Consider the following 27,319-nt stretch of genomic DNA (forward strand, 5'->3'; position numbering starts at 1 on the left):
TTATAAGACTTTGGTTAGGCCTTACTTAGAGCATTGCATTCAATTCTGGTTGCCTCATTACAAGAAGTATGTGGAGTCTTTGGAGAGGGTGCAGAAGAGGTTTACCAGGATGTTGTCAGGATAAGAGGGTATGAACTATAAGGAGAGGCTAGAAAAACTCATGTTGTTTTCTCTGGAGCAATGAAGGCTGAGGGGAGACTTAATAAAGGTAATAAAATTATGAGATGCACAGATAGTGTTGATGTTCAGAATCTGTTTCCCTGAGTTGGAATGTCTGGTACTAGGTAGCATGTGTTTAAGGGGAAAGGGGGAAAGTTCAAGGGAGATTGAGAGGCAAGTCTTTTACACAGGGCATGGTAGGAGTCTGGAACGCTCTGCAAAGGGTAGTGGTGGAGGCAGATACAATAGGGATGTTTCAGGGACTTTTAGATAAACACATGAATATGCAAGGAATGGAAGGATATGGACCAAGGGCAGACAGAAGGGATTAGATTAATTTGGCAGCGTGTTCTACAAAAGGCTGTGGTCCGAAGAAGTGGCAGATAAAAATGCCAGGGCAAACAGCAAGCCTGCGAACTGGGAGCAGTTTAGAATTCAGCAAAGAAGTCAAAAAGATTGATAAGGAGGGGGAAAATAGAGAATAAGCATAAACCTGCAAGGAACACAAAAACTGAATGTAAAAGCATCTGTAAATATGTGAAGTGAAAAAGATCAGTAAAGAGAAATATAGATTAGATTAGATTAGATTAGATTAGATTAGATTAGATTAGATTAGATTACTTACAGTGTGGAAACAGGCCCTTCAGCCCAACAAGTCCACACCGACCCGCCGAAGCGTAACCCACCCAGACCCATTACCCCTACACCTAACACTACGGGCAATTTAGCATGGCCAATTTGCCTAACCTGCACATTTTTTTTTGGACTGTGGGAGGAAACCGGAGCACCCGGAGGAAACCCACGCAGACACGGGGAGAATGTGCAAACTCCACACAGTCAGTCACCTGAGGTGGGAATTGAATCCGGGTCTCTGGCGCTGTGAGGCAACAGTGCTAACCACTGTGTCACCGTGCCGTCCACTAACTAGGTCCCTTACAATCAGAAATGGGGGAAATAATAACAAGGAACAAAGAATTGGCAGAAAAAAATGAACACATTTTGGTTCTGTTTTCACAAAAGAGGTCTTAAATAATCTTCCAGAAATGTTGAAGAACCAAGGCTCTAGTGAGAGTAAGGCATTGAAATAAATCCAAATTAGCAAGAAAATGGAGCTTGGAAAATTAATAGGGTTAAATGATGATAAGTCTCCAGGGCCTGACAATCTATGTCCCAGAATTCTATAGGATGTAGTCCTGGAAATAAAGGATGATTTAGTGGTCATCTTCCAAAATGCTATAGACTCTGGAGCAGTTCCTACAGATTGCAGGGTGGCTAATGTAACCTTACTATTTAAAAAGGGAGGCAGAGAGAAAACAGAATTACAGACCAGTTAGCCTAACATCAGCACTGGGGGAAAATGCCACAGTCTGTTATAAAAAGTGTGATAACAGAACATTTAGAAAGTTTTAACGGGATTAGACAAAGTCAGTGTGAGTTTGTTTATGAAAGGAAAATCATACATAAATCTACTGGAGTTTTTTGAGAATATAACAAGGAGAACAGATAAGGACATAGAACATTACAGTGCAGTACAGGCCCTTTGGCCCTCGATGTTGCGCCGACCTGTCATACCCATCTGAAGCCCATCCCACCTACACTATTCCATGTTCGTCCATCTGCTTGTCCAATGACGACTTAAATGTACTTAAACTTGGCGAATCTACTACCGTCGCAGGCAAAGCATTCCATACCCTTACTACTCTCTGAGTAAAGAAACTACCTCTGACATCTGTCCTACATCTATCACCCCTAAATTTAAAGCTATGCCCCCTCGTGCTCGCTGTCACCATACTTGGAAAAAGGCTCTCCCTGTCCACCCTGTCTAACCCTCTGATTATCTTATATGTCTCTATTAAGTCACCTCTCAACCTTCTTCTCTTCAACGAAAACAGCTTCAAGTCTCAGGCGACTGACTGTGTGGAGTTTGCACGTTCTCCCCGTGTCTGCGTGGGTTTCCTCCGGGTGCACCGGTTTCCTCCTACAATCCAAAAGATGTGCAGGTTAGGTGAATTGGCCATGCTAAATTGCCCGTAGTGTTAGGTAAGGGGTAAATGTAGGGGTATGGGTGGGTTGCGCTTCGGCGGGGCGGTGTGGACTTGTTGGGCCGAAGGGCCTGTTTCCACACTGTAAGTAATCTAATCTAAGTAAGTAATCTAATCTAATCTAATCTAAGTCCCTCAGCCTTTCCTCGTAAGACCTCCCCTCCATACCAGACAACATCCTAGTAAATCTCCTCTGCATCCTTTCCAAAGCTTCCACATCCTTGTTGTAATGCGGTGACCAGAACTGTACACAATACTCCAAGTGCGGCCGCACCAGAGTTTTGTACAGCTGGAACATAACCTCATGGTTCCGGAACTCAATCCCTCTATTAATAAAAGCTAAAACACTGTATGCCTTCTTAACAACCCTGTCAACCTGGGTGGCAACTTTCAAGGATCTGTGTACCTGGACACCGAGATCTCTCTGCTTATCTACACTACCAAGAATCTTACCATTAGCCCAGTACTTTGCATTCCGGTTACTCTGACCAAAGTGAATCACCTCACACTTGTCTGCATTAAACTCCATTTGCCACCTCTCAGCCCAGCTCTGTAGCTTATCTATGTCTCTCTGTAACCTACAATATCCTTGGTCACTATCCACAACTCCACCGACCTTAGTGTCGTCTGCAAATTTACTAACCCACCCTTTTATGCCCTCATCCAGGTCGTTTATAAAAATGACAAACAGCAGTGGACCCAACACCGATCCTTGTGGTACACCACTGGTAACTGGATGAACATTTCCCATCAACCACCACCCTCTGTCGTCTTTCAGCAAGCCAATTACTGATCCATACTGCTATATCTCCCACAATCCCACTCTTCCGCATTTTGTACAATAGCCTACTGTGGGAAACATTATTGAACGCCTTGCTGAAACCCATATACACCACATCAACCAGTTTACTCTCATCTACCTGTTTGGTCACCTTCTCAAAGAACTCAATAAGGTTTGTGAGGCACGACCTACCCTTCACAAAACCATGCTGACTATCCTTAATCTAATTATTCTTTTCTAGATGATTATAAATCCTATCTCTTATAACCTTTTCCAACACTTGACAAACAACTGAAGTAAGGCTCACTGGTCTATAATTACCAGGGTTGTCTCTCCTCCCCTTCTTGAACAGGGGAACCACATTTGCTATCCTCCAGTTTTCTGGCACTATTCCTGTAGACAATGACGATTTAAAGATCAATGCCAAAGGCTCGGCAATCTCCTCCCTGGCCTCCCAGAGGATCCTAGGATAAATCCCATCCGGCCCAGGGGGCTTACCTATTTTCACACTCTGCAGTATTTCTAATACCTCTTCCTTGTGAACCTCAATCCCACCTAGTCTAGTAGCCTGTACCTCAGTATTCTCCTCGACAACATTGTCGTTTTCTAGAGTGAATACTGTCGAAAAATATTCATTAGGTGCTTCCTCTATCTCCTCTGACTCCACACACAACTTCCCCTACAATCCTTGATTGGCCCTAATCTTACTCTCGTCATTCTTTTATTCCTTAAATACCTATAGAAAGCCTTAGGGTTTACCCTGATCCTATTCATCAACAACTTCTCATGTCTCCTCCTGGCTCTTCTGAGCGCTCTCTTTAGGTCTTTCCTGACTGCCTTGTAACCCTCAAGTGCCCTAACTGAGCCTTCACATCTCATCCTAACATAGTTAAAAATCACACAACACCAGGTTATAGTCCAACAGGTTTAATTGGAAGCACACTAGCTTTCGGAGCGACGCTCCTTCATCAGGTGATAGTGGAGGGCTCAATCCTAACATAAGCCTTCTTCTTCCTCTTGACCAGAGATTTTTGGCGGCACGGTGGCACAGAGGTTAGCACTGCTGCCTCACAGCGCCAGAGACCCGGGTTCAATTCCCGCCTCAGGCGACTGACTGTGTGGAGTTTGCACATTCTCCCCGTGTCTGCGTGGGTTTCCTCCGGGTGCTCCGGTTTCCTCCCACAGTCCAAAAATGTGCAGGTTAGGTGAATTGACCATGCTAAATTGCCCGTAGTGTTAGGTGCAGGGGCAAATGTAGGGGAATGGGTCTGGGTGCGCTTCGGCGGGTCGGTGTGGACTTGTTGGGCTGAAGGGCCTGTTTCCACACTGTAAGTAGTCTAATCTATTTCTTACTGTAATCTAATCTAATCTATTCCACTTCCTTCGTAAACCACGGCTCCCATGCTCTACAGCTTCCTCCCTGCCTGACAGGAACATGCTTATCTAGGACACTCAGGAGCTTTTCCTTGAATAAGCTCCACATTTCTAATGTGCCCATCCCCTGCAGTTTCCTTCCCCATCCTATGCTTCCTAAATCTTGCCTAATTGCATCGTAATTGCCTTTCCCCCAGCTGTAACTCTTGCCCAGTGGTATACATCTATCCCTTTCTATCACTAAAGTAAACATAACAGAATTGTGATCGCTATCACCAAAGTGCTTATCTACTTCCAAGTCTAACACCTGGCCGGGCTCATTACCCAGTACCAAATCTAATGTGATTTTGCCCCTTGTTGGTCTGTCTACATACTGTGTCAGGAAGCTCTCCTGCACACACTGGACAAAAACTGACCCATCTGTAGTACTCGTACTATAATGTTCCCAGTCAATATTTGGAAAGTTGAAGTCCCCCATGACAACTACCCTGTCTCTCTCACTCCTATCGAAAATCACCTTTGATATCCTTTCCTCTACATCTCTGGAACTATTTGGAGGCCTATAGAAAACTCTCAACAGGGTGACCTCTCCTTTCCTGTTTCTAACCTCAGCCCATACTACCTCAGTTGACGAGTCCCCAAACATCCTTTCTGCCAATGTAATACTATCCTTGACCAACAAGGCCACACCTCCCCCTCTTTTACCATCTTCTCTGTTCTTACTGAAACATCTGAATCCTGGAACCTGCAACAACCATTTCTGTCCCTGCCCTATCCATGTCTCCGAAATGGCCACAACGTCGAAGTCCCAGGTATCAACCCTTGCTGCAAGTTCACCCATCTTATTCCGGATGCTCCTGGCGTTGAAGTAGACATACTTCAAACCAACTTCTTGCTAGACGGTGCCATCTTGTGTCCCTGAATCTTGATTTCGGACCTCCCTACTCTCAACTTTTTCTATACTCGAGCTACAATTTTGGTTCCCATCCCCCTGCTGGATTAGTTTAAACCCACCCCAATAGCTGTCGCAAATTTCCCCCCCCCCCAGGATATTTGTACTCCTCTGGTTCAGATGAAGACCATCCTGCTTGTAGAGGTCCCACCTACCCCAGAAAGAGCCCCAATTATCCAAGAATCCAAAACCCTCCCTCCTGCACCATCCTTGTAGCCACATGTTCAACTCCTCTCTCTCCCTATTCCTCGCCTCACTAGCACATGGCACGGGCAACAAACCAGAGACAACAACTCTGTTCGTCCTAGCTCTAAGCTTCCATCCTAGCTCCCTGAATTTCTGCCAAGGTTCCGTAGAGAGCGCCTTCCAAACACGTGACCACTTCCATCTACAAGAATGAGGGCCATAGATATGTGGGAACACCACCCCCTGCAAGTTCTCCTCCAAGCCACTCGCCATCCTGACTTGGAAATATATCGTCATTCCTTCAGTGTCACTGGGTCAAAATCCTGAAACTCTCTCCTTAAGGACATTGTGGGTCAACCCACAGCTCATGCAATGGTTCAAGAAAGCAGCTCACTCCCACTTTCTGAAGAGGTAATTAGGGATGGGCAATAAATACTGGCTAGCCAGCAATGTCCACCCCCCCAAGTGAATAAATAAACCGACATCTATCCACGTGCCCCAAATTTGCTTTTCATGATTGGCTCCTGAGTAAGACCCTTCTGCCATCGCTGGCTAGCAGTCTGAAGCTCTCTCGTCAGCATTGATTGCCCTCTTAAGAGATACCTAGTGGCAGCAGGTCAAAATACTTGAACTTTATTAGGATAAAAGTGAAGGGTGGTGAGGTGTTCACCTGATGAAATGGTATCACCTCTGGACGTCAAGCATTAAACTCCATCTCATGATCCCCTGGCCCCTGAATGCTGGTGACTCTTAGTACAGGTTGGTAGCTTTTAGTCCCCTGTGACTGTGTGTAATATAGCTCAGGTTGTTGTGCATTTTCTGCCCAAACCTGTGCTGTGAGACCAAGTTAGTAGCACTATGTAGCACATCTCCTGTGTATCCACGCTGTCGGTGGTTAGACCAACAGGTGACTGGGAAGCAGATGATCCTCTTCTGTGTTGTGTTTGTCATGGTTTGCCGTCTAACCTTTGACCTTGCTCCTACAGGTGCTGGCCACGGGTCTCAGTGCACTTTATTCGTCTTTACCTCGAAAGATCGAAGTGCGAGGGGATGATTGGCATGCACTCAGGCGTGAGGATTGGATGGGAGTCTCCTCACTCACTATGTTTATGAACTCCCTGGAATTCTGTAATGCTGTAATTCAGGTACAGAGTCCACAGTTCCCCTTCAAAAGCCCAGCTGTTAGCAGTTTTCAGTAAGGACATGAGAAAGAAAAGTGGGATTTAACCCAGCAGCCCATTTAATCTAATTTAACATCTGATCAAGGATCTCAGGGTTTTTAATGAAAACCTCTGGGACTGATTAGCCCTGAGGCTGGAATCTAATTGATGAGTTTGGGGAAGTCAGTCCTATTGGAAGTTAGTTTGGAGAATTGATAGTGGAAAATCAGGAGATGACTGATGAACTGAACAGGCATTTGCCTAAATGTTCATGCTCGAGAGTACAAATCCCATCCCAGAAGCAGCAACTAATCAGGAAATGCAGGTGAGGGAGGAATCTGAAAACTCATCACCATGGAAATGGGACTCGGTAAAGTGTTGGAGCTGCGGCTGCCAAATGTCTGGATCCCTCTGGACTTCATCCTCGGGTTAGAAAAGAAGTGGATAGTGAGAGAGTTGATGCAATTTATCCCAAAACCCCTTGATTCAGGGAAAGTTCATTAGATTGGAAACTATGAATGTAACTCCTTCACTCAAAAAAGAGAGTGAGACAGAAGGCAGGAAACTACAGGCCAGTTAGTTAAATATCTGACATAGGCCTGATGATGCCACTTGTATTGGAATTTGTATAGCACATTATTCATTGGTGTCATAAGCAGAATTTTTTTTCACTTGATGGCAGGATTCAGTTAGTGGCAAACATCACTCGTGCTGTGGCTGCATAGTAGTAACATGGGACAGTCATCTTCAGCAGTTGCTCAAGCTGCAGAGATAGGGAGGGTAATCTGAGGTAGTCTGGACCTACATGGTATGGAGGCAGATTTACCTCTCTCAAGTACATCAGTAAACCAGATGGGTTATTATAACAATGGTTATGTGGTTGCCATTAAGCAAGTTCTTTAATTCCAGATTTTTATTAAATTAAAATTTCACCATTTACCACAGTAGGATTCGAACATCTGTCACAGAATATTAGTCTGCGGTTCTGGATTACTAGTCCACCAATAGCTCTCTCCCTTTTACATAAGAACTAGGAGCAGGAGGAGGCAATTCAGCCCCTCAAGCCAGCTTCACCATTTAATATAATCCCGGCTGAACTCATCTCGGCCCCAAAGCTATTTTCCTGCCCATTCTCCATAACCCTTCAACCCGTTACTAATTTAACATCTATCTATTTTCTCCATAAAGTTTATTCAATGTCCCAGCATCCACTACACTTTGGGGAAGTGAATTCCATAGATTTACAACCCATTGAGAAAAGTAATTCCTCCTTAACTGATTGAAATCCACTATCCCTTATCTGAAAACTGTTACCTCTTGTTCTAATTGTCGGACAAGGAAGCATCCTCTCTAGGTCTACTTTTTCACTCTCCTTTAGCATAGTATATATCTAAATTAGATCTCCCCTCATTCTTTTAAAATTCAGAGAGTATAGGCCTAAAGTACTCAATCTCTCTTCATAACTTACCCTTCACCTCTGGAATTATTCCAGTGAATCTTCTCTGAATTGCCTCCAATGCAAATATATCCCTCTTCAAGTAAGGGGGCCAAAATTAGATACAATACTCCTAACGCTAACCCCATTGTGGTCGCATAATTGCCTTTACAGCTGCAGTGACTGTTCCCTACTTTTATACTCTATTCCTTTGTCAGTAAGTGCAAAAATTTCATTTGTCTTCCTTTAATAGCTACAGAACCTGAAGACTACTGTGTTCGTGCATGAGAACACTTTGGTCCCTTTGCACTGAAGAACTCTGAAGTTTCACTCCATTTAGTTAATAAGTTGCCTTTCTATTCTTCTGACCAAAAGGATTTATCCTTACAAAACCAAGCTGACTCTAACGGATTGCATTTTGAATTTCCAAATGTAATGTTATTACTTCCTTAGGAATAGGTTGTAACAATTTCCCAATGACAGATGTTAAACTAACTGGCCTACAGTTTCTTACTTTATGCCTACTTTATGCCTTCCTCCCTTTTTGAATAAAAGCGTTATAAAAACATGAACCCAAGAATGATTTATGGAGCATTGTCAGGATGCCGTACAAATATCAGGGTTCACTTTTTATATAGTATAGCAACTTATTCATAGGATCCCTACAGTGTGGAAACAGGCCATTTGGCACAATAAGTCCACACCGACTCTCCAAAGAGTAACCCACCCAGGCCCATTCCCCTACCCTATTACTCTATGTTTACCCCTGACTAATGCACCTAGCCTATACATTCCTGAACACTATGGGCAATTTCCCATGGCCAATTCACCTAGCCTGCACATCTTTGGATTGTGGGAGGAAACAGCAGCACCTGGAGGAAACCCACACAGACACAGGGAGAATGTGCAAACTCCACACAGACAGTTGCCTGAGGCTGGAATCGAACCCAGGTCCCTGGCGCGGTGAGGCAGCAGTGCTAACCATTGAGCCATTGTGCTATTGTTACGTGATTTATAAAAATACAGAAAAATGTGTATATGTCATCATCATTAATCCAGCACCATTTAATTACATAAATTATAAAAAATAAGTCATTCATACAAAGTTAGGACAAATTTACTTTTTGTTCAATCCATGGTTTTTTGATTGCATAAACGACGACAGGAAGTGCCTTACTCTAAAGCCGCCAAAGCTGCCCCTGAGGCTGCAACACACAAAGGAGAAGGCAGCCCCTGCCACCTCTGACCAGACATGGAACATCACCTCAGCCAAAGCTGCCTCATTGCTACTGGTACTCCAACCACTGGCATTGCCAGGAGGCTGACCCAACTCTCAAGGATCAGAGCCCATCTCAACTTCCTAGAATCAATAGATTGTCCAAATTAACTCGCGAGGATTGAGGAATTGTTCAGACCACTGTTGTTGTAGTTGTTGCCGAAACACAGAAGAAAAAGAACAGACCCCATTCCATCGATGCTAGAACAGTTCCTCAACTCACAACCGCCATGGCCACGAGGAATGGACCTGATCTACTGCTCAACACAATGTCTCTCCATCACCGTAGGCACAGAAAGAAGAAAAAATGAATTCGATTCAGAAGTTAAATGAAGAAAATAAAATTTAAACAAAATGTACGGTCGGTCATGTGAGAGGGAGCAGTAAGGTCTGGGCGCCGAAAACTTCCTAACCTGTTGCTTCCGCCATCTTGAAAGGCACCGATCTTGTCAACCAATGCTGGCAAATGGGATTAGGTCAGTTTCCATGCTGTAGAACTGTAGAACCAATTAACACTCTCCTCTCAGAAATTACTATATTATAATTTCTCTCACATTGATATTTTTTGTGAATGTTCTGACAAGTTTAAGACAAACCTTTTGAGAAAATGTGTCTTTGCTTAAGCAAAGGTTATTTATGCAAAACTCTGTTTCTGCTTCTATAGATGCTTCCTGAGCTGCTGGGTATTGCTAGTACTGTCCGTTTTAATTTCTGATTTGCAGCCTCTTCACTATTTTGTTTTAATGTTCGAAAGTACACTGTTGGCATGGAGTGTTTCTGGATACCTTGAGGCTGTCAGTGACACGGTTTAATTCCGAATTTTGATGGAGAAAGACTTATGGATTTGTATCCTGATCCTGAGATTTGCGTCTTGTGTACCAGACATTTGGTTTCTGTTTGTTTTCCCCAGGTTGCCCACCCACTTGTGCAGCAGCAGTTGGTAGATTATGTTCACAATGGGTTCCTGGTGCCAGTTATGGGACCTGCACTCCATAAGGTAAGGCTAAGGCTTGCTCGTGCTCCCAGTTGTCTCCACAGCCCCTCTGTCTGTCACCACTTCACTGTGGATTTTTCTTTGCTTGAAACCTAATCCCTTCAAGTCATCTAGCGAGACCCTCTTGTCTATCTTCAAGATCCTGCCATCAATAGCCTCCTCTCAACCTTACAACACCCACTCCTCTATTGATAAAGAAACTTTGTACTGTCAAAGGGTCAGTGCTGAGGGACTGTCGCACTGTTGGAGCGTCAGTACTGAGGGAGGGCCACACCGTCGGAGGGTCAGTACTGAGGGAGGGCCAGTACTGAGGGAGGGCCACTCTGTCGGAGGGTCATTATTGAGGGAATGCTGCAGTGTAGGAGGGTCAGTACTGAGGGAGAGTCAGTACTGAGGGAGGACCACTCTGTCAGAAGGTCATTACTGAGGGAATGCTGCACTATCGGAGGGTCAGTACTGAGGGAACACCACACTGTCGGAGGGTCAGTGAAGAGGAGCGCCACACTGTCGGAGGAGACAGTAGTGAGGGAGGGGCCACACTATCGGAGGGTCATTACTGAAGGAGTACTGCGCTGTTGGAGGGTCAGTACTGAGGGAGTACCGCACTGTCAGAGGGTCAGTGCTGAGGGAGTGCCGCACTGTCAGAGGGTCACTAGTGAGGGAGTGCTGCACTGTTGGAGGGTCAGTACTGAGGGAGTACCGCACTGTCGGGGGTTCAGTACTGAGGGAGCACTACACTGTCGCAGGGTCAGTGCTGAGGGTGCGCCGCACTGTCAGAGGGTCAGTGAAGAGGAGCGCCACACTGTCGGAGGAGACAGTAGTGAGGGAGGGGCCACACTATCGGAGGGTCATTACTGAAGGAGTACTGCGCTGTTGGAGGGTCAGTACTGAGGGAGTACCGCACTGTCAGAGGGTCAGTGCTGAGGGAGTGCCGCACTGTCAGAGGGTCACTAGTGAGGGAGTGCTGCACTGTTGGAGGGTCAGTACTGAGGGAGTACCGCACTGTCGGGGGTTCAGTACTGAGGGAGCACTACACTGTCGCAGGGTCAGTGCTGAGGGTGCGCCGCACTGTCAGAGGGTCAGTGCTGAGGGTGCGCTCCACTGTGGGAGGGTCAGTGATGAGGGAGTGCCGTACTGTCGAAGGGTCAGTGCTGAGGGAGTGCCGCACTGTGGGAGGGTCAGTGCTGAGGGTGCGCCGCACTGTCGGAGGGTCAGTTCTGAGGGTGCGCCCCACTGTCGGAGGGTCAGTGCTGAGGGAGCGCCGCACTGTCAGAGGGTCAGTTCTGAGGGTGCGCCGCACTGTTGGAGGGTCAGTGTTGAGGGTGCGCTGCACTGTAAGAGGGTCAGTTCTGAGGGAGTGCTGCACTGTTGGAGGGTCAGTGCTGAGGAGGTGCCGCATTGTCGGAGGATCAGTGCTGAGGTTGCGCCGCACTGTCAGAGGGTCAGTGCTGAGGGAGCGCCGCACTGTCGGAGGGTCAGTGCTGAGGGAGCGCCGCACCGCCAAACGGTCAGTGCTGACAGTTTCCCCACAGCCTGTGTTGTTCACTTAGTCAATAATTCCAAACCAACCAATCTAGTCACTCTTTTCCATTTTCAATTTTCCACATTGGGAGATGTGAATCTCACCATTGAAATGTCCTAATTATATGTGCTCATCATTCACTGAATTCTGAGAATCATGTTTTACAGTGGAAATAGGTCACAGATTGCCATTTGGCCCATCCTGTGTGCACCAGGTCTTAAAGTAGCATAACATAGTGCCAGTCTCCTGCCTTTTTCCCCATCTCTTTGCACACTATTTTGTTCAAATAATTGTTCAATACCCTCTTGACTGCTTCAATTGAATCTGCCTCAATATATCCATACCCTAATTACATGCAGAGTGGAATCTTTTGATAAATGATGGATCTTAAAATTTGAACTAGATAGTAAAATTTGAAATTAATTAGTTAAGTAACTACACAGTCCCAAAAGTAGGAAACTTAAACTTTACTGTTTGTCCATATTAAACCAGCTTCTTTGTTTTAACACAGCCAGCTGGCACTCTGACAACTGGGAGAACTTGTCCCTTTTGTAACAGCACAGCTTGGAATTCCTACAACAGTTGCCACACTTCAAATAGTTAATCGGCTGTAAAGCTCTCTGGGACAGGCTGAGGGTGTGGAATTGCTGTAGAGTTGCATGCTCTTCTTGTTTTGGACATCGGCTGTAGACCAGGTTTGAGAGGTTGCTACAAGTGAATCAGTAGCTAGATTCAAAGTCCACTTCACGTGCAAGCCCCTGACTCTAATAGTATACTTGCACTGGGGAGAAAGTGAGGTCTGCAGATGCTGGAGATCAAAGTTGAAACTTTATTGCTGGAACAGCACAGCAGGTCAGGCAGCATCCAGGGAACAGGAGATTCGACGTTTCGGGCACAGGCCCTTCCTGAAGAAGGGCCTGTGCCCGAAACGTCGAATCTCCTGTTCCCTGGATGCTGCCTGACCTGCTGTGCTGTTCCAGCAATAAAGTTTCAACTATACTTGCACTGGCTAGAGGAGGTATAGCAGGCTTGTAGCTTTGTGTTAGTTTTCTGGGCTGACTGTGTATTTACTCTGATCTCTCTAAGACTTCCATTGAGGAAATGATAGCCAGCACGGCCTACCTAGACCTCTTCTTGCGCAGTATCACTGAGGTGGCACTTCTCAAAACCTTCCTGCGCTTTATCGTCCTGCATCGGCATGAAAACATCACAATCCTTGACACTCTGATCAGCCGCATCAGCAGCAACTCTAGGGTGAGTTTCTCATTGGTCACATTCTGCATAATTGAGTGTCTAAGGGCATTATGAATTGTAGCCTCCTGGCACATTCCAACACCCATTGCTCAAGGCTGGTCTTGGCCTGGCTGAGTGCCAGTTGTATCAGAGAGGGAGTAGCCAGGGGGCATTGGATAATAGTATTGTTTCTTCACTCTGGTCCCACTCCAGATAGCAGACAGTCTCCTTGCATTCTCCTGTGGGGATGCTGCATTGTCAGAGATTTAATGCAAGTGACATTAAACTGCGAACCTGTCTGTCCTTACTGGAATGGATCCCAGTCAATGTGCTCACTGCCTTCCTGATTAATATTTATCGCTCGATCAACATCATCGAAACGGATTTCCTGGTCATTATCACAGTTTGCCGTGTGTAAACTGGTTGTATTGTTTCCATTTGTATAACAAATGATTGCAAATCACAAATAGCCTGCTAACAGTCACTGTCTTTGCATTATCCAGAATTTGAGCGACCCACTGGAGAATTTGTTTGGTTGCGAAGTATTTTGTGAGAATAGATTTGCTTTGTCACGTTCTTTTGATAAAAACAATGCACTTCGTGGGGACCATCAGAGGAGCAGGGTTATAGGTCGTGGAGGGTAGGGAGCTGTTTGGTTGGGGGGAATGGGGTGTTTGGGTTGGAGGGTTTGGTTTGGGTCAGGGGCCAGAGTTTAGGTCTGGGGGGTTTGGATTTGGGTATGTGGGGGAGGGGGCAGGGTTTTGGGTCAGGGGGGTTGGGTCAGGGGTGGTGGTTCAGTTTTAGGGGACAGGGTAAGGGGTGTTGGTTTGGTATTAGGGGATTGGGTCAGGGGTGTTGGTTCAGGTTTAGGGGATTGGGTGAGGGGTGTTGGTTCGGGTTTAGGGGATTGGGTGAGGGGTGTTGGTTCAGTTTTAGAGGATTGGGTCAGGGGCATTGGTTCAGGTTTAAGGGATTGGGTCAGGGGTGTTGGTTCGGGTTTAGGGGATTGGCTGAGGGATGTTAGTTTCGGGTTTATTGGATTGGATCAGGGGGTTCTTTCGGGTTTAGGGGATTGAGTCAGGGGCGTTGGTTCGGGTTTAGGGGATTGGGTGAGGGGTGTTGGTTCGGGTTTCGGGGATTGGGTGAGGGGTGTTGGTTCGGGTTTAAGGGATTGGGTGAGGGGTGTTGGTTCAGGTTCAGGGGATTAGTTCAGGGGCGTTGGTTTGGGGTTTAAGGGATTAGGTGAGGGGTGTTGGTTCGGGTTCAGGGGTTTTTTGGGTCAGGGGTGTTGGTTCAGGTTTAGGGGATTAGTTCAGGGGCGTTGGTTCGGGGTTTAAGGGATTGGGTGAGTGGTGTTGGTTCCGGTTTAGTGAATTGGGTTGGGGAGTTGGTTCAGGTTTCGGGGATTGGGTGAGGGGTGTTTGTTCAGGTTTAGGGGATTGGGTCAGGGGCGTTAGTTCGGGTTTAAGGGATTGGGTGAGGGGTGTTGGTTCGGGTTTAGGGGATTGGGTCAGGGCGTTGGTTCGGATTTAGGGGATTGGGTCAGGGGGTTTGTTCGTGTTTAAGGGATTGAGTCTGGGGCGTTGGTTCGAGTTTAGGGGATTGGGTCAGGGGTGTTGGTTCAGGTTTCGGGGATTGGGTGAGAGGTGTTGGTTCAGGTTTAGGGGATTGGGTCAGGGGCGTTAGTTCGGGTTTAAGGGATTGGGTGAAGGGCGTTGGTTCGGGTTTAGGGGATTGGGTCAGGGGGTTTGTTCGTGTTTAAGGGATTGAGTCTGGGGCGTTGGTTCGAGTTTAGGGGATTGGGTCAGGGGTGTTGGTTCGAGTTTAGGGGATTGGATCAGAGTTGTTGGTTTGGGTTTATTCGATTGGGTCAGGGGCTTCGTTCGGGTTTAGGGGATTGAGCCTGGGGCGTTGGTTCAGGTTTAGAGGTTTGGGTCAGGGGCATTGGTTCAGGTTTAGGGGATTGGGTCAGGGGTGTTGGTTCGAGTTTAGGGGATTGGGTCAGTGGCGTTGGTTCAGGTTTAGGGGATTGTGTGAGGGTGTTTGTTCGGGTTTAGGGAATTGGGTGAGGGTGTTGGTTCGGCTTTAGGGGATTGGATGAGGATGTTGGTTCAGGTTTAGGGGATTGGGTGAGGAGCATTGGATCAGGTTTCAGGTATTGGGTCGGGGCGTTGGTTCAGGTTTAGGGGATTCGCTGAGGGATGTTAGTTCTGGTTTATTGGATTGGGTCAGGAGGTTCATTCGGTTTTAGGATATTGGGTCAGGAGCGTTGGTTCGGGTTTAGGGAATTGGGTCAGGGGCGTTGGTCGGGTTTAGGGGATTGGGTCGGGGTGTTGGTTCGGGTTTAGGGGATTGGGTCTGGGGCGTTGGTTCGGGTTTCGGGGATTGGGTGAGGGGTGTTGGTTCGGGTTTAGGGGATTGGCTGAGGGATGTTAGTTTCGGGTTTATTGGATTGGGTCAGGGGGTTCTTTCGGGTTTAGGGGATTGAGTCAGGGGCGTTGGTTCGGGTTTAGGGGATTGGGTGAGGGGTGTTGGTTCGGGTTTCGGGGATTGGGTGAGGGGTGTTGGTTCGGGTTTAAGGGATTGGGTGAGGGGTGTTGGTTCAGGTTCAGGGGATTAGTTCAGGGGCGTTGGTTTGGGGTTTAAGGGATTAGGTGAGGGGTGTTGGTTCGGGTTCAGGGGTTTTTTGGGTCAGGGGTGTTGGTTCAGGTTTAGGGGATTAGTTCAGGGGCGTTGGTTCGGGGTTTAAGGGATTGGGTGAGTGGTGTTGGTTCCGGTTTAGTGAATTGGGTTGGGGAGTTGGTTCAGGTTTCGGGGATTGGGTGAGGGGTGTTTGTTCAGGTTTAGGGGATTGGGTCAGGGGCGTTAGTTCGGGTTTAAGGGATTGGGTGAGGGGTGTTGGTTCGGGTTTAGGGGATTGGGTCAGGGCGTTGGTTCGGGTTTAGGGGATTGGGTCAGGGGGTTTGTTCGTGTTTAAGGGATTGAGTCTGGGGCGTTGGTTCGAGTTTAGGGGATTGGGTCAGGGGTGTTGGTTCAGGTTTCGGGGATTGGGTGAGAGGTGTTGGTTCAGGTTTAGGGGATTGGGTCAGGGGCGTTAGTTCGGGTTTAAGGGATTGGGTGAAGGGCGTTGGTTCGGGTTTAGGGGATTGAGTCTGGGGCGTTGGTTCGAGTTTAGGGGATTGGGTCAGGGGTGTTGGTTCGAGTTTAGGGGATTGGATCAGAGTTTTTGGTTTGGGTTTATTCGATTGGGTCAGGGGCTTCGTTCGGGTTTAGGGGATTGAGCCTGGGGCGTTGGTTCAGGTTTAGAGGTTTGGGTCAGGGGCATTGGTTCGGGTTTAGGGGATTGGGTCAGGGGTGTTGGTTCGAGTTTAGGGGATTGGGTCAGTGGCGTTGGTTCAGGTTTAGGGGATTGTGTGAGGGTGTTTGTTCGGGTTTAGGGAATTGGGTGAGGGTGTTGGTTCGGCTTTAGGGGATTGGATGAGGATGTTGGTTCAGGTTTAGGGGATTGGGTGAGGAGCATTGGATCAGGTTTCAGGTATTGGGTCGGGGCGTTGGTTCAGGTTTAGGGGATTCGCTGAGGGATGTTAGTTCTGGTTTATTGGATTGGGTCAGGAGGTTCATTCGGTTTTAGGGTATTGGGTCAGGAGCGTTGGTTCGGGTTTAGGGAATTGGGTCAGGGGCGTTGGTCGGGTTTAGGGGATTGGGTCGGGGTGTTGGTTCGGGTTTAGGGGATTGGGTCTGGGGCGTTGGTTCGGGTTTCGGGGATTGGGTGAGGGGTGTTGGTTCGGGTTTAAGGGATTGGGTGAGGGGTGTTGGTTCGGGTTCAGGGGATTAGTTCAGGGGCGTTGGTTCAGGGTTTAAGGGATTGGGTGAGGGGTGTTGGTTCGGGTTCAGGGGTTTTTTGGGTCAGGGGTGTTGGTTCAGGTTTAGGGGATTAGTTCAGGGGCGTTGGTTCGGGGTTTAAGGGATTGGGTGAGTGGTGTTGGTTCCGGTTTAGTGAATTGGGTTGGGGAGTTGGTTCAGGTTTCGGGGATTGGGTGAGAGGTGTTGGTTCAGGTTTAGGGGATTGGGTCAGGGGCGTTAGTACGGGTTTAAGGGATTGGGTGAGGGGTGTTGGTTCGGGTTTAGGGGATTGGGTCAGGGCGTTGGTTCGGGTTTAGGGGATTGGGTCAGGGGGTTTGTTCGTGTTTAAGGGATTGAGTCTGGGGCGTTGGTTCGGGTTGAGGGTATTGGGTCAGGGGTGTTGGTTCGTGTTTAGGGGATTGGGTCAGGGGTGTTTGTTCGGGTTTAGGGTATTGGGTCAGGGGTGTTGGTTCGTGTTTAGGGGATTGGGTCAGGGGTGTTTGTTCGGGTTTAGGGGATTGGTTCAGGGGCGTTGGTTCCGGTTTAGGGGATTGGGTGAGGGGTGTTTGTTCGGGTTGAGGGGATTGGGTGAGGGGTGTTGGTTCGGGTTGAGGGGATTGGGTCAGGGGCTTCGTTTGGGTTCAGGGGATTGAGTCTCGGGTGTTGGTTCTGGTTTAGGGAATTGGGTCAGGGGTGTTGGTTCGGGTTTAGGGGATTGGGTCAGGGGCGTTGTTCGGGTTTAGGGGATTGGGTCATGGGTGTTCGTTCAGGTTTAGCGGATTGGGTGAGGGGTGTTGGTTTTGGTTTAGGGGATTGGGTCAGGGGCGTTGGTTCGGGTTTAGGGGATTAGGTCGGGACATTGGTTCAGGTTTAGGGGATTGGGTCAGGGGTGTTGAGCGGAGGTGTTTTAGGTCAGGGGTGTTTGTTGAGTTTTAAGTGTTTGGGGATTCAGTTGCCACTGAGTGGCTATGGCATGAAGAAGGTTGTGTTTTTGAGGTGTCCACTTTCCAACTCATTGTTTCCACTCGTGTGTGCATCTTTTGCAGCTCTGTATGGTGTCCCTCAGTCTCTTCAGGACCCTGTTAACCCTCAGCTGTGAGGACATTATGCTTCAGCTTGTTCTCAGGTAACTGGCAGTGTGTGGTCATATAACATCCAGGTAGGTAGGACACTACTCCCAGCTCATACAAAGAGCTCAATACCAGGTTTAAATTATGTGGACAATTGGATAAAGTACTACCTTGCATCTGGAAGGGATGGGTTGATTTGATTGAGATCTTTAAAATAATAAAATAACTTGTAAGATTTGAAACAGGGAAACTCTATCTTACAAAATCAGATTTCCTTTCTAGCAACTCTTTCTTCACAGATGCCACCCTAATTAACAATCCTCTCTTTCACGATCGATACTAGTATTTGTAAATACTTCACTGTTCCATTTAGAACATAGAACATTCCGGTGCAGTACAGGCCCTTCGGCCCTCTATGTTGCACCGACCTGTGGAAATAGTCTGAAGGCCATCCAACCTACACTATTTCTTATCATCCATATGTTAATCCAATGACCATTTAAATGCCCTTAAAGTTAGCAAGTCTATTACTGTTGAAGGCAGACCGTTCCACGTCCCTACTATTCTCTGAATAAAGAAACTACCTCTGACATCTGTCCTATATCTATCACCCCTCAATTTAAAGCTATGTCCCCTTGTGCTAGCCATCACTATCCAAGGAAAAAGGCTCTCACTCTCCACCTATTTAATCCTCTGATGTTCTTATATGTCTCAGTTAAGTCACCTCTCAACCTTCTTCTCTCTAATGAAAACAGCCTCAAGTCCTTCTACCTTTTCTCATAAGACCTTCCCTCCATACCAGCAATATCCTGGTAAATCACCTCTGAACTCTTTCCAAAGCTTCCACATTCTTCCTATAGCCAGAACTGTATACAATATTCCAAGTGCAGCCCTACCAGAGTTTTATACAGCTGCAGCATGACCTCGTGGCTCCGAAATACAATCCCTCTACCAATAAAAGCTAACACACCATATGCCTTCTTAACAACCCTATCAACCTGGCAACTTTCAGGAATCTATGTACTTGGACACTAAGATCTCTCTGCTCATCTACACTACCAAGAATCTTACCATTAGCTCAGTACTCTGTATTCCTGTTGCTCCTTCCAAAGTGAATCACCTTAAACTCCACATTAAACTCCATTTTCCACCTGTCAGCCCAGCTCTGCAGCTTATCTATGTCCCTCTGTAACCTACAACATCCTTCGGCACTACCTACAACACTACCGATCTTAGTGTCATCCACAAATTAACCCATCCTTCTACACCCTCTTCCGGGTCATTTATAAAAATGGCAAACAGCAGTGGCCCTAAGACAGATCCTTGCGGTACACCACTAGTAACTGAACTCTAGGATTAACATTTCCAATCAACCATCACCCTCTGTCTTCTTTCAGCTAGCCAATTTCTGATCCAAACTGCTAAATCATCCTCAATCCCATGCTTCCATATTTTGTGCGGTAGCCTTCTGTGGGGAATCTTATCAAACGCCTTACTGAAATCCATATACACCACCTCAGCTTCTTTACCCTCATCCACCTGTTTGGTCACTTTCGCAAAGAATTCAGTAAGGTCAGTGAGGCACGACCTACCCTTCACAAAACTATGTTGACTGTCCCTAATCAACTTATTCCTTTCTAGATGATTATAAATCCTATCTCTTATAACTTTTTCCACCACTTTATCCACAACCAAAGTAAGGCTCACTGGTCTATAATTACCAGGATTGTCTCTACTCCCCTTCTTGAACAAGGGGACAACATTTGCTACCTTCCTGTCTTCTGGCACTATTCCTATAAACAATGATGACATAAAGATCAAAGCCAAAGGCTCTGCAATCTCCTCCCGGGCTTCCCAGAGAATCCTAGGATAAATCCCATCCGGCCCAGGAGACATCTATTTTCACACTTTCCAGAATTGCTAACAGCTCCTCCTTATCAACCTGAATCCCGTTTAGTCTAGTAGCCTGTATCTCCGTATTCTCCTTGACAACATTGTCTTTATCTAGTGTGAATACTGATGAGAAATATTCATTTTGTGCTTCCTCTATTTCCTCTTGACTCCATGCACAACTTCCCACTACTGTCATTAATTGGTCCTAATCTTACTCCAGTAATTCTTTTATTTCTGATATACCAAAGAAAGCTTTAGGGTTTTCTTTGAGCCTTTTTGCCCACAACTTCTCATGTCCCCTCCTGGCTCTTCTTAGCTCTCTCTTTAGGTTTACCCTGGCTAGCGTGTAACTCTCAAGCGCCCTAACTGAGCCTCCACATCTCATCCTAACATAAGCCTTCTTCCTCTTGACAAGAGATTCAATTTGCTTAGTAAACTACAACTCCCTCGCTCAACCACTTCCTACCTGCCTGACAGGTACATACTTATCAAGATGAAGGGCTTTTACCTGATTTCGCTGCTCCTTGGATGCTGCCTGAACTGCTGTGCTCTTCCAGCACCATTAAATCAGAACATACTTATCAAGGACACACAGTCCACATTTCAATTGTGCCCATCCCCAACAATTTCCTTCCCCATCCTGTGCATCCTAAATCTTGCCTAATTGCATCATAATCGCCTTTCTCACAGCTATACCTCTTGCCCTGCAGTATATACATATCCCTTTCCATCACTAACGTAAACATAACCGAATTGTGGTTACTATCACCAACGTGCTCACCTACCTCCAACTCTTACACCTGGCTGGGTTCATTACCTAGTAGATTCTGGATCAGTGGTGCTGGAAGAGCACAGCAATTCAGGCAGCATCCGAGGACAGGCAAAATCGACGTTTCGGGCAAAAGCCCTTCATCAGGAATAAAAGCTTTTATTCCTGATGAAGGGCTTTTGCCCGAAACGTTGATTTTGCCTGTCCTCGGATGCTGCCTGAATTGCTGTGCTCTTCCAGCACCACTGATCCAGAATCTGGTTTCCAGCATCTGCAGTCATTGTTTTTACCTCATTACCTAGTACCAAATCTAATGTGGCCTCGCACCTTGTTGGCCTGTCTATATACTGTGTCACATTGGACAAAAACTGACCCATCTAAAATACTTGAATTATCGCATTTCCAGTCGATATTTGGAAAGTTAAAGACCCCCCATTTAGTGAGCCTTTACAGTGCAGGAGGCTATTCAGCCCGAGTCCATGCTGGCCCTCTCTGTAGCAATCGTCACTTCCATTCTATCCCATAGCTCTGCAATGTTATTTTATTCAAGTGTCTGTCCAGTTTTCTTTTCAAATTGTTCCTTGTCTCTATCTCCATCACACTTGTACAGTCATCAGCTAGCTTCAGATCATTTCCACTCGCCGTGTAAATAAAATACGTCCTCACATCCCCCACTTGCCTAAAGCTTTCAGTCTTTCTTCCTTGTATTCTGAATACTTGTCCTCACCCACTATCCTGGTTTTCTTTATCTTGCTCTTATCTCAGCATCGCCTTCAGGGCATATTTTCAGTAATCATCTGAAAATGAATCAGAAACATTGGTTTTGACAGTATGAACCAGTATTTCTAACCTTTAGTTCGTTTTGATGCAATCTTCATATTCTCTACATTTGCACTCTCTTTAATATCAGTCCACTGTTACCCAGCAGTCCATGTCACTTCCACCTCATCCCAACCTACACTTATTACTTTGTAAACTCTACTCTAATTTCATCTTTTTATTTCCTTTGTATTTATAATCTTGGTATTATTAAAATGAAACATGAAATTGAAGCTTTTCATCTCGCACTCATCAGGATGGAAACACAAAGAAACAAACATTAGAGAGAGAGAGAGAAGGAAAGCAAAGAACTGCAGACGGAGATCTGAAATAAAGGGAGGGAAGTACAAGTTCTGCAGCATGTGCAGATCGTGCTGATTGGTTGGTCTATAGTTGACACAAAAGTGCTGACTGTCAATTTAAAATAATTGATTCCATACAAATCGGGCAAGTCAGGATTGGTTGGATTATTGCTGTGGGCTGCCAGCATGGATTGGCTGTCTCCACAGCATTGTCCTCATTGGAAAGGTGCAATGATGAGGGGGTTATGTCGTTGGATTATTAATATTTTGGGGTCAAGAGTTGGAATGCTATCATGGCGAATGGTGAAGTTTGAATTTAATGAAATCTGAAGTTAATGATGACCATGAAACCATTGCTAATTGTTGGGGACAGCTCATGTAATTCACTAATGTCCTTTAGGGAATGAAATTGCCATCAGAGCTGGATGATGGCTCAGTGGTTAACACTGTTGCCTCAAAGTACTAGGGACCCAGGTTTGATTTCACTCCCAGGCGACTGTCTGTGTGGAGGTTGCACATTCTCCCCGTGTCTGCCTCTAGGTGTTCAGGTTCCCTCCCACAGCCTAAAGTTGTGCAAGTTAGGTGGATTGGCCATGCTAAAATTGCCCATAGTGTCCGGATTAAGTGGGTTAGCTATGGGAAATGAAGAGGTAGATACTAGGGACTGGGTTTGGTGGGATGCTCTTTGGAGCGTTGGTGTGGACTTGCGCTGAATAGCTTGCTTCCACACTATAGGGATTCTATGATCATTACCTGGTCTGGCCGTGACCTCAGACCCACAGCAATGTGCATGACTCTTAACTCCAAGTGGGCAGTTACCAATGGACAATAAATGCTGGCCTACCAGCAATGCCCACATCCCATGAATGAATTTTTTTTAAAAAGGTGAAATTTGAATTTAATTAAAATCTGGAATAAAATGCTCATCTAATTGTGATCATGTAACCACCATCGGTTGTTGTAAAAACCCATCTCATCACTAATGTTCTTTTGGAAAAGACATCTGCCGTGCTTACCTGGTCTGACCTACATGTGACTCCATGTTGGTGAGTCTTAATAATTCTCTGGGCAGATTAGAGATGAGTGATAAATAATGGCACCCATATCACACAAAGAAATAAAAGAAATAAATCCTTTTGCCTAAAGAGTGGAAGCACTGCTGCATCCCCAGTAGTAATCTCCAATCAGAGTCAATTGGCTGGTTAACTATCAGTTAACAGTTCATGCTGCATCTCTGTGTCAACTATTGTCCATTCAACCAAAACTCTTCTCATGCTATTAAATCATTCCTTCCTCTCTAAAGTGGATTTTCTTGTCTTTCAGTCCTGATAAATGCAAAACAAAATGCCTTAACTTGATCCCTCCTTTCTACAACACTTAAATCCTTATCTTGTGCTTGCTGCTCTCAAACCAATCTCACTGATCCATGCCATTCCCACATTCAGATCCTACGTAATCTCTCTCTGTCTTTAGGTCCAAGAATAGAAACCTTTACACATCATAGAAATGTTGTGCCTACTATTCCCTACCTGGCACAGTTGCTAAGTGGGTGATTAAAATCTATCTAAAAACTAATTATGCTTTTTCTATTCATCTCTGCCATCTTCCTGCACATTTCCTTTTCTATTTACTGCTTGCAATTTACTAACTTGGGAGTAGGCACAAAGGGCTTGAGTTACGCTTGCACTGGCAAGAAAATTAAACTACAAATCTGACCCAACCATGGCTAACATGGAAAATTAGGGATAGTATTAGTCCCAAAGAAAGGGCATACACATTTGCCAAATAAAGCAGCAGTCTGGATTTGGAGGTGTGTAGATTTCAGCAAAGGGGGACATAAAAGCATTAGAAAATTGGGCGAGGAGGTGCTGTGCCATTCAGTCTGATCACAGCTGATTATCCACCTCAGTACCCCGTTCCCACTTTTTAACCCACATCCTTTGATCACTTTTTAGCTCTTAAAATTATACCTAATTCATTCTTGAAAATATTCAGTGTTTTGGACTCAACTGCCATCTGTCACAATTAATTGTCAGAACCAGGGCTCTTAGTCTCAGGATACAGGGTAGGCCATCCAGTTCTGAGATGGGGAGAGGGGGGAGCCTTTAGGATTCTTTGCCACAGAAAGTGGTTAAGGCCAAAATATTGAATGTTTTCAGGAAGGAGTTTGATATGGCACTTGGCGCTAAAGGGATCAAAGAAAGGGGGAGAGAAATCAGGAACAGGGGGACCGAGTTGGATGATCAGCCGTGATCAGTTTGAATAAGGGCCTATTCCTACTCCTATTTTGTAGGTTTACATGGAAATACCGGAAAAGCAGAGGTTACTTTAGAAATTATAATTCATGAAAAAAGTTAACTATTTGGACAGGTGCAGTCCCAAAGGAGCAGGGTGGGTTAACAAAATACCTGCAAAAGGAGAACCAGCCTGGATTTGTAGAGGGGAACCTACCTTTCAGTAATCTCAATGGGTTTTATGGTGAGGTAATAGAGAAGGTGGATGAGGCTAATGTGATTAATGTTGGGTAGAGGGCTGTCATATGGTGCTTCATAAGGTACCACGTTAAACTTGTTAAATTGAAACTCCATGGGATAAAAGGGGCAGGAGCAGCAAAGGCATGAACTTCATTGAGGGGTGGGAAAGACAGTAGTTTTGAACAGTTGATTTCTGGATTGGAGGAAGATTTATGGCGGATGTCCCTGGGGTTATGTTTAGGGTCACTACTATATGCAATAAACATTAATGGCATGACCTTGATATAGGGCACAATTCCAAAATTTACAGGTGACCCAAAACTCAGAGTTGGAAACAGTGAGTAGGATGATACCAGACTCCAGGGGGACAATGATGAACTGATGAAGTCCATAGGCACATGCAGATACTTTTCAACAGAGGGAAGTGTAAAATTATGCACTTCAGTGGGAAGGCAGAGTGACAATTCGAGCTGAATGATGCAAGAGCAGAAATCTGGGGAGTGATTTTGGGCTAATGGTCGGATACTTGGTAGTGTGGATGAGCAAAGGGATCTTGGTGTCCATGTACATAGATCTTTGAAAGTTGCCACCCAGGTAAATAGTGCGGTGAAGAAGGCATATGGCGTACTGGTTTTTATTGGTAGAGGAATTGAGTTCCAGAGTCCTGAGATCATGTTGCAGTTGTATAAGACTCTGGTGCGGCCGCATCTGGAGTATTGAGTGCAGTTTTGGTCGCCATACTATAGGAAGGATGTGGAGGCACTGGAACGGGTGCAGAGGAGGTTTACCAGGATGTTGCCTGGTATGGTAGGAAGATCGTATGAGGAAAGGCTGAGGCACTTGGGGCTGTTTTCATTGGAGAAAAGAAGGTTTAGGGGTGACTTGATGGAGGTGTACAAGATGATTAGGGGTTTAGATAGGGTTGACCGTGAGAACCTTTTTCCACGGATGGAGTCAGCTATTACAAGGGGGCATAGCTTTAAATTAAGGGGTGGTAGGTATAGGACAGATGTTAGGGGTAGGTTCTTTACTCAGCGAGTCGTGAGTTCATGGAATGCCCTGCCAGTAGCAGTGGTGGACTCTCCCTCATTATGGGCATTTAAGCGGGCATTGGATAGGCATATGGAGGATAGTGGGCTAGTGTAGGTTAGGTGGGCTTGGATCGGCGCAACATCGAGGGCCAAAGGGCCTGTACTGCGCTGTATTCTTCTATGTTCTATGTTTTATGTTCTATGATTGTGTACAAATCTCAAAGGGCAGGCTGGGTTAACAAAGCACCTGAGAAAGTGTATGGAATCTTGAGCTTTTGTAAATAGAGCTACAGAAACATAAGTTAGGAGGTTGGCCAAACCTTCCTGCTATGGGCATCACTGGCTGGCATTTTGAAATCTCACTCACTGAGCATTTATTGCCCATCCTTAATTGCCCTTGAGAAGGTGGGTGTGAGCAACATTCTTGAACTGCTGCATTCATGTGCTGTAGGTTGACCCACAATGCCCTCAGGAAGGGAGTTCTGGTATTTAGACTCGCGACACTGAAGGAACAGCTACATATTTCCAGGTCAGGATGGTGAATGGCTTGGAGGGAAACTTGCAGGGGGTGTTGTTCCCATGTTTCTACTGCCCTTGTCCTTCACAATGGATGTGGGTTTGGTTCCGATTCTGGACAGACACTTATCAAAACAAGCCAAGGGATTTAAAGGGTCCAGAGGAAATTTGCTGAATGGTTCCAGAGATGAGAGACTTCCATAACATGGAGAAATTAGCATTGTTCCTGAAACAGAGAAGGCTAAGAGGAGATTTAATCAAAGTGTTTAAAATCATGAGAATGCTTGAATAAGAAGAAATAGTTAGTAGGGTCTGAATGGTCAATAAACAGAGGGCTCAAATTCAAGGTGGTTGGGAAAGGTCCTCAAGGTGAGTTGAGAGAAATCTTTAATGTGCTTGAGTGGTAGGGATTTGAATTGCACTGCCTGACAGTGAGGTGGATATAGTTCACAAGTACATTTCAAGAAAGCATTAGATACATATTTGAAGGGGAAACATTTCAGGGCTGTGGGCAAGTCTAGAGAGGTTTTGGCGAGGAATTTGAATGCCCTATTAAAGAACCAGTGCAGACAAAATGTCAATTGATGCTTTAAGATTCTATGATTCTAAGTTAGAAGTTATGATCAGCTCTTTGTTAAGATTTCTAAACTCATTCAACTTCAGGTCATGCCTATGAGGGATATACCAGAGCTTTTGAGATGTGGACAGTATTGAGATGGTGCCAGTGGCCACACAACCCTCTGATGAAGTTTGTAGGACCAAGGAGCTGTTTGTTAATCTCACACTTACACTCCTGCCCTCCCCATAATTTTGGCAGGTATCTAATTCCATGCAATCATGTGATGTTAAGCCAGCGGCGTGCTGTCAAGGATCAGGATTTCTATGGGAAAACAGCAGACAAGTTTCTGTCCTTAATCCCGGAATGCTGTAAACCAGAGAACTTTAGTGGTATGGAACGAGAAGAGGAGCATGCTGTCTGGTCTAAAGGTGAGTTTCCATCCCAGCAGGTAACACTGTGCACTGTGTGGGGCTGTGATTGGGCAAGTCCTGATAACACAGAAACATGGCAAGGGGTAAGAGAGGATGAAAAAATGACTCCAAAGTGTAGGTAAGGGTTCCTCAGGGTAGTGTCCTTGGGCCAACCATCTTCAGCTGCTTCATCAAAGACCTCGCCTTCATTTGGAATGTTCGCTGGTGATTGCACAATGGTCAGCAGCATTTGCGACTCCTCAGATACTGAAGCAATCCACTTCCAAATGCAGCAAAATCTGGACAATATCCAGGTTCAGACTGGGGCAAGTGGCAAGTAACATTTGTGTCATGCAAATGTCACGTAATGACCATCTCCAATAAGAGAGAATCTAACCACTGCCCCTTGTATTCAATAGCATTACCATCACTGAATTCTCCACTAAAAATCCTGGGAGTTACCCATTAACTATATACTGAACTGGACTGGCCATTTAAATAGTGACTGCCACAGTACGT

At 45.9% G+C, this 27,319-nt stretch overlaps 1 protein-coding gene across 7 annotated transcripts in view; it reads left to right on the forward strand.

Moving 5' to 3' along the window:
• The window catches only part of fhip1b (FHF complex subunit HOOK interacting protein 1B), a 157,407-nt gene that overhangs the window by 99,927 nt on the left and 30,161 nt on the right, over positions 1–27,319 (forward strand). For all 7 annotated transcript variants that reach the window (XM_087988499.1, XM_087988501.1, XM_087988497.1 and 4 more), the window contains 5 exons: positions 6,481–6,639; positions 10,276–10,362; positions 12,968–13,135; positions 18,004–18,083; positions 26,649–26,818. In XM_087988499.1, the coding sequence (XP_087844625.1) occupies positions 6,481–6,639; positions 10,276–10,362; positions 12,968–13,135; positions 18,004–18,083; positions 26,649–26,818 (664 nt within the window). The remainder of the gene's footprint in view (positions 1–6,480; positions 6,640–10,275; positions 10,363–12,967; positions 13,136–18,003; positions 18,084–26,648; positions 26,819–27,319) is intronic.

The sequence above is a fragment of the Chiloscyllium plagiosum genome, unplaced genomic scaffold (genome assembly GCF_037043375.1).
Source record: "Chiloscyllium plagiosum isolate Xiang-an unplaced genomic scaffold, Cpla_swu_hap1 HiC_scaffold_6, whole genome shotgun sequence".
Taxonomy (NCBI): domain Eukaryota; kingdom Metazoa; phylum Chordata; class Chondrichthyes; order Orectolobiformes; family Hemiscylliidae; genus Chiloscyllium; species Chiloscyllium plagiosum.